The sequence below is a fragment of the Pinus tabuliformis genome, chromosome 6 (genome assembly GCF_031772625.1).
Source record: "Pinus tabuliformis cultivar Carrire ecotype Pingquan chromosome 6, CPIR1, whole genome shotgun sequence".
In the NCBI taxonomy this organism is placed as follows: Eukaryota; Viridiplantae; Streptophyta; class Pinopsida; order Pinales; family Pinaceae; genus Pinus; species Pinus tabuliformis.
In genome coordinates this window covers 169,298,021-169,305,945 of record NC_142292.1, presented here as the reverse complement: position 1 = coordinate 169,305,945, position 7,925 = coordinate 169,298,021, and the positions used below count along the sequence as shown (strand labels likewise).

The window sequence follows — 7,925 nt, the reverse complement described above, 5'->3', positions numbered from 1 at the left end:
GCATTTTTTCCCTTTCTTTTTACCAACTTTGACCCACTCAGGAGGACTTTGCTGAGCTGGCCTGATTTGCAAACTGAGATGAGCCGACGGAGAGGTCTCCTTGTCTGAGTCCGAGGTGGAGGATTCATGGTTCCTTTTCTGTGAGGCTGGTATGACGGACGAATCCACTGGACCTGCCGGGGACGGATCCGGTTCCGACTCTGCTGCCACACCTTCCATATTCTCTTCCTCTTCGTCGGAGCTGAAGTCAACATCGTCCATGGGAGGAGGATCATGAGGCTTCCAGCTTTTGGATTTCTGCTTAGTATTGGCTTTCTTCTTTTGGGCTGGCATCGAGGGACAAGAGCTCTGAAGGTGACCTGTATGATGGCAGTTGCGGCAACGAAAGGCTGTATTCTCGTAGTCCAAAATTTGGGTCCAATGAAAATCTCCAATTTTGAGATTGATCTGGTCCGGGAGGCCTTTGCTTATGTCTATTTCTGCACAAATCCTGGAAAAAGTGTATAAGCCCTTTTCCCCTCTAGAGATGTCTATGTCTAAAAGGCGGCCTAGTGAGTTGCCAATCCCTTGGAATACTACAAAGTGCCATAGATTTGCTGGGAGGTTTGGAAGTCTGACCCAGATGGGGAGTTTGGTGATAACTGCTGTAGAGGGATCGAAATCTGGGAACCAAGGAGTGAGGAATAAACCAGCTGCTCCCCAGAACCATGGGCCACCAGTTAAGGCTTTTTGATAGTCCTCATCGAAGGCAAACACTACGATGAAAAATCCCTTTGAGCATAGCAGTACCTTGCAGTTGTTGGTCCAGTTAGAGTGGATCCATTGGTAGAGGTCTGCTGTGCGTGGCCATAGCCCATTAAACCTGCAAATAATGCCATGTTCCGCAAAATGCTGGGTTTGCTCATCCAGCGAAGGATGCATTATTTCTATGGAGGGGGTTTCCTCCATTTTATCCACCAGAAAAGGCTTGGGAGCTTGAGCAGGTGGAGCTGATCTCTTAGGCAGCTTCGCATGGACAGCGTCCTTGTAAGAAAACGCTTTAGCTGAGGATGACTGTCCTGCAGCGCCCCCTCTTAGACGAAGGGTAATTTAAAATGTTAAAAGTTAATGAACGACCAAATAGATAATTTGTAACTTGGATATAAAGAAATACTAAGCATACTTTGTAATTGGATATGCAACTTTTTTATTTGGTTTATATAAACACTGAAGATTTAAAAAAAACCATAAATACCAAGCCACAACAGATAAAATGTTAAACATGTTTAAAATGACCCAAAATAATGATTTAGACAAAATGTTAGAATCAAACATTTTTGTGGACATCTATATAACAAAACACCTTTTGTATGTGTCCATATGATACATGTGCTCTACCTATTGGATTCAATTCATCTTGAGTGTATAGCATTGTGTTTAACCATGGGAGCCATGTTTGATACATATCTCAGTAGAAGATACGAAATTAGAGTAGACTCTGAGGACTTTGTTGAAGGGTGATAATTCCATCAAAACACTATAAAAACCATGAAGAGAGCCTATATACCTTATAAGGGTTTTTGGAACATGCATATCTAGAATAATTTCAGCAATTACTTATTAGATAGGATAAGGAATCTATGGTTTGAAGCTTCTTAATATCCAAAAAAACACGAAGCTCAATGGAACTACTCATCAAAATCACCAAGTACATTATTGTTATTGAGGATATTGATGATATTAGTTGTTTACTTTATCTCTTAAATCATGCAAAAATGCATGACAAAATGGATGTTAGAACAATCCTTAATGGTAGATCTAATGATAACAAGAATTATGTTACCTTCTTCATAGCTCTTAAGATATGTCTCATTGATCTTGGTTCAGCATGACGATGCAAAACATAAGAGAGCTATGAGGCATTCTCAAAATATTTGACACTTCAACACTTGCTAAAAACAACAAGAAAAATGTGAATTCTAGTGTGATTGATAAACATGCATAGAAGTGGGAAAAGAGAATGATTAAAAAAATGAGAATTTGATAAAAACATAAAATTAGATCAATGGAATCACAATTCTCACCTTATAACTTTAATTTCAAGTCTTATAATGTAGAAAATTTTCAATAGAATCACAATTCTCACATTATAACCTTATTTTCAAATCTTATGATGTTAAAATGTTTCATTTTCTGCAGATTTATAGCTAAACTTAACGCAGAAAAACCAAATTCAATAAATGCATCATAAAAAAAAATTATCCCAAACAAAATCATTAACATAGTTTTGCAGGGATCACCATATCGTGACTTATAATGAGTAACACATAACATCACCATATCAACAAATTAATTTAAACCATCGTAGTACATGATGGAATTTTAGAAAAGGTGCGAAGGTTCAACTCTGATCGCTATTGCGTAAGCGATCAGGTTGGTGACACCATATATGCATACTTTTCTCCTTCCCGAAAATATCCATGTGCAGAAACCAACCCAAGCTTTACAATACAATATAGATAGGAAGAATACAGGAAACAATTATAGGAAGAATGCAGGAAAAAATTATCTTCCAGGTTCTTTAATATATATACTTCATGGTAATGGCAATCTTAAGCTTTTATAATGGCATCTACAGCAGCCCTGATTTCATGTTTCGATCATCGTTACAAATTCAGTAATTATAGACACTTTCTTGCGTGTTTCTTAGTTTGTGATGCTCAATTCAGAGCTGTGCTCACCATCTCTTACAGTACCAACATTGCACTTAAGGAACAATCTCTATTAAATCCAAACCCATTATGGAAATCACAATACAACAATACCAAGGGTGGATTACTGAAGCAAGCATTATGCCAACAGGAAATATCGGTCGAATCAAACTTGTCTTCTCTTCTGTATTTGTGTACAGACCTCAATTCTCTGAAACAGGTTCATACCCACATGTTCAAAAATGGACTGGAACAAACAATTTCACTGAACACCAAGCTTGTTAATATGTATGCCATGAATGGAGATATGGATGATGCACGCCTAGTCTTTGACAGAATATGCAAACCTGATCTTTTGTTATGGAACGCCATCATCAGAGGGTATGCTAAAAAAGGATTCCCTGAAGAAGCCATTGCACTGTATTATGAAATGCAGCAGAGAGGTATGCAACCGGATAATTTTACTTTTCCCTTTGTGCTTAAGGCATGCTCATCCCTTTCATTTCTGCGGGAGGGAAAAGAGATACACGATGATGTGGTCAAAACTGGGCTTGAATCCGATGTTTTCGTGGTTACTGCACTTATAGATATGTATGCAAAATGCGGCAGTATAGAGATTGCACGAGCCTTATTTGACAAAATGCCTGAAAGAAATGTGGTCACATGGAATGCAATAGTTGCTGGATATGCTCAGTATGGTTATGCCAATGAGGCAATCTGCCTTTTTAATCGAATGCAATTAGAAGATGTGGAACCAGATGCAATAACCACAGTATCCGTGCTCCAGGCATGTTCGCAATCTGCAGCTCGGCAACAAGGTATATCAATCCATGGGTACCTGGTTAAGTGTGGTTTGGAATTGGATGATTTTGTGGGGAATTCCTTGATGGACATGTATGCTAAATGTGGTTGTCTGGATATTGCATTCCAACTGTTTAACAAAATGTCTAAAAGACAAGTGGTTTCGTGGAATGCAATGATTGTTGGATATGCCCAAAATGGACATGCTCGCGAAGCTTTGGCTCTCTTTAGTCAAATCCGACTAGTGGGTTTGATACCTTCTTCAGTTACCATGTCCAGTGCGCTTCAAGCATGTGCAGATTTAGGATTTTTGAAACAAGGTATGTGCATCCATGCGGATGTGCTTAAATGCGGTCTCGAGTCTTATGTTTCTGTGGGGAATTCTCTTGTTGCTATGTATGCTAAGTGTGAGAGAGCAGAAGTTGCATGCCAAATATTTGATGACATGCCTAACAGAAACGTGGTCTCATGGAGTGCCATGATTGCTGGGTATGTCCAGGGTGGACATCCAACTGAGGCTTCGGCTCTGTTTCGGCAAATGCAGCTAGCAAATGTGAAACCGAATTCAGTCACCATGGTGAGTGTGGTTCCTGCATATTCTTATCTGGCAGCTTTGCTACAAGGTAAGTGCATTCATGGTTACATAATAAAAACTGGATTTGAATCAGACGTGGCCGTGGGAACTGCCCTCATAGACATGTATTCTAAATGTGGTCATTTGCAGATTGCACGTCAGCAGTTTGACCAAATGCCTAAAAGGAATGTCATCTCATGGAGTGCAATGATTGCTGGATACGGAATGCATGGGCACGGAGAGGAAGCACTTGCACTTTTTGCCCAAATGAAGGAAACGGGCATGAACCCAAACCATATCACCTTTGTTTGTATTTTATCTGCCTGTAGTCATGCAAGCTTGTTGGATAAGGGACGGCATTTTTTCATGTCTATGATTCAAGATTACAAAATTACACCCAGAATGGAGCATTATGCATGCATGGTGGACCTCCTTGGTCGTGCTGGTCATCTCAATGAGGCACAAGAGTTTATTGAAAAAATGCCATTAGACCCTGGAGCTACTGTGTGGGGAGCCTTGTTGGGGGCCTGCAGAGTTCACTGCGATATTGAGCTAGGCAAACATGCAGCAGAGTACCTTTTTTATTTGGAACCTGACAAAGCTGGAAGCTATGTACTACTGTCTAATATCTACGCTGCATCTGGAAGATGGGACGAGGGAGCAAAGGTTAGAGAAAAGATGAAAGGAAAGGGGGTGGGAAAGCCACCAGGGTGCAGCTTGATAGAGGTAAATAATAAGGTTTATGCATTCCTTTCACGAGACCGATCAGACCTTGAATCTGTGAAAGTTTACACAACACTAGAGTCCTTGTTGGGGTATTCAGAGGAGGAATGCTATGTGCCTACCACAAACTTTGTGTTGCATGATGTGGAGGAATAGGGGAAGAATGCATATTCTACACTCAGAGCAAGATGCTGGTCATTACTTGATTTGTATGGAAAGGAAAGATGACGCAGTAGCAGATTCAGTCTGCTGAAAGCATCTCTTGGTAGCCCCAGCAGCTACAGATTCAGCATCTGAAGATGCAATCATTATGAGCTTCCATTTATGAGTGTTATACATTGAGCCAAGTAACAGTTGAAAATCACAATGTGCTCATGAACACAACACTGTTTGTAAACCCATGTACAGATATAGAATGTCACATTACCAGTTCATGTCAAAGATCATTCTGTGGAAATTGTCTGGTTCAGGAACTCTATCCATCATTTTAATGTTGATCACACCTACATTATTTGTGGATACTTAGTATATCTTATTGCAACAGGAAACTGTTGTTTACTTTCATGACGGCAAGCATGTGCTTGCTTCTTGCTTTTCGGCTTCCAGATAATTAGCAAGTATTTTGGTTTCTGGTACACTCTATTGTTTGGGTATCCAGTATGTAGACATATTGTAGCATGAAATTGGCAGTGATCTAAGAGAAGTGGGATGTGAGAGGAGAGTTCTTGATGAGGAAACTCGGATAGTGTGGGCAGATCATTGGTCAAATGACATGGATTCTGCTCACTCCACACTATGGTGTTGAAGATTCCCTTGTACCCTTTTGACAGAGACAAATCCTGCTCTACATCAAACTTTTTGGAGAGCTCTGTATTTGGCAAATTCTTGTTTCCAGAGGAGGCATTCTTCAGCCACATTGATAACCAATGCATGGGAGGCCTTGGTTTAGTCATCTATTCATATCTTGCAGACTCTGATTGTATTAGAAACAACTAAAGTTGTGGCTGTATGTCTCTTTTGAATGGTGATTTATTATTGTTATATAGACCTACAGCCTCTGGTTTAACATGTCTGGTAATTATTCAATTATGCTTGTGTTGGCATTATATAGACATATGACAGTGGCAATATTATTTTCCGGTTTGGTGTTTGTCTGTTTGGGAGTTGGTCGTTTAAATGAATCCTATTTATAGCATGCAATTCTCTCAATATGAAGAAGGGATAAACAATAAATAGTTGAAGGCAATCTTGGTAGCTGCTAGAAATGCTTACATCTACATATACATATTTATGGAAATAATTTTTTGGTACAAACATCTTGGGGCATACCTATGACTTTATAGAGTATAGACCTTGTCAAGCGGAATACATACCATAAATGATAGAATTTTAGCATTTCTACTTATAAGCCATGAAGTAATAGAGCCAGATTTTGGCTCTGGTTAGTGGTCACTTGTAATGTCAAGTAGAATAGGTATTCAATATACACTGTTACTCTTCACAGAGATGAGATAATTTATCCTCTTGTCCGCTACAAGCTCAGTGATTTGCTTGAACCAATATTCTATCTAATTAAACAGGTCCTTTTCGTGTTTGTTGCATATCTGTAACCAAACATCAACCCTATGGTGAGTTTGATACCTTGTATCACAAGATATCTCCCCCTTGTGGTCGATACTAGATTTTGTCCTTGGTATTAAAGGTATGTACAACTTGTGCGAGGGTTTTGGTGAAGATCCTTTCAAGCTTTTACCACCCCAAGAGTCAATACATGGTATTGGGTCAATCCCAGGTATCAACCTTGTGGGGATCAATACCCAATATCAACACTTTCCATGTTGGGGTTTTAGTAATGACCACAATATCAGGGATGATACCCAATATCATCCCTTGATATCAGGGGTTTCTACTATTGGCTTGATGGCTATGGTGCACCCCGTCAATAGGGTTGATACCAATGATCAATTGTTCAAAGGATCCATACTTGGTATTGACCCCATGCATATGAGGTGTTTAGCAAAAAAACCACAACACCAAGGATGATACCTAATCCTCGTGGAAAGTTTGGAAATCTGCACTTTAAAGAACTTTTGCATTTTCACCTCATTTACTGGAGGAGCTCTAGATCTATTTCATATGAATTTTGGACTTAGGGCTGAATCTGAAATATTTGTTGCAGTAGCAAATACTTCAATTATGTTCAAACTTTTCACTAGGCTTGCTCAAGGATATAGATAACAAAAATGTACTTGAAGGAGAGATGAATATCACAATGCTTTGGGTACAATCTTAACCAACACACAGATCTGATAATTATTTCTATACAACAAATTCAGAGTAGTCCTAAATTTGTTTCTTAACTTCATCTGGACATGTTAAAACACATAACATTTCAGTATAGTCCCAACAAATCATTTCATTAAAGCAACCATCAAACTATTCATAAGAATGAGAAACCAAAGATATATTTTCAAATATGCAACATATAGTTTGATAAGAATGAGAAACCAAAGTTTTATTTTCAAATATGCAACATATAAATTTGGGAAAATAATAGTATACTTAATACACTATATAAATGAAGATAAAGAACGATACCTTAGTTCATCGCAAGCTGGCATAACAATTCTCTTTAGCTCATCCCAAGCAAGGATTATTTAGTTGTTTCCCAAAACCTATCTTGGGCATCGATTACTAACAACAACTAGCAATGCAAAGGCCTAATTAATTTCCCTTCTTAGTGGAAATCCTGGGATTTTCTCGGGGATACATTGCTAAATTGTTTTGTTATTGGGTGCTCTTCCATTCTATCTCTTCCATCATCTGATTCAGTAGTCACTTGGACTGCGTATAGTTCACACCCCTTCCTGCTGCACCTCTTCATTTGTAATGTAGTGATTTTCCTAACCATCATAGGTTTTCTCTTTCCCTACAATGTTGTCCTCTCCCCTCTATCATTGAGGCACTCCGTAAACGTAAACTTATTGTAACAGTTTACTTTGGTTCTATGAATCGCTAGCATGTCAATTCTGACTAGCATGTCATATGAGCCCAATGGCAACATGTTTATATTTGCAAATGTGGGCATGTTGTTTATCACGACTGGGCATGACTTAGCCACATATTCTACTCATCTC

General features: G+C 38.9%; 1 protein-coding gene across 1 annotated transcript; it reads left to right on the top strand.

The window, feature by feature from the left end:
- Window positions 1-2,346: 2,346 nt before the first annotated feature.
- Window positions 2,347-5,896, top strand: LOC149257919 (pentatricopeptide repeat-containing protein At1g11290, chloroplastic-like). The gene is made up of 2 exons (XM_089414592.1): window positions 2,347-4,068; window positions 4,216-5,896. The coding sequence occupies exons 1-2, from the start codon at window positions 2,605-2,607 to the stop codon at window positions 4,942-4,944; spliced, it is 2,193 nt and encodes a 730-aa protein (XP_089270718.1). The 5' UTR covers window positions 2,347-2,604; the 3' UTR covers window positions 4,945-5,896.
- Window positions 5,897-7,925: the final 2,029 nt, after the last annotated feature.

Bases quoted from the DNA above. Each gene is read 5' to 3' on its own strand.
- LOC149257919 (XM_089414592.1), top strand. From the start codon at position 2,605: ATGGCATCTACAGCAGCCCTGATTTCATGTTTCGATCATCGTTACAAA. The intron at 4,069-4,215 runs GTGAGTGTGGTT...GGTCATTTGCAG, and splicing joins AACCGAATTCAGTCACCATG to ATTGCACGTCAGCAGTTTGA.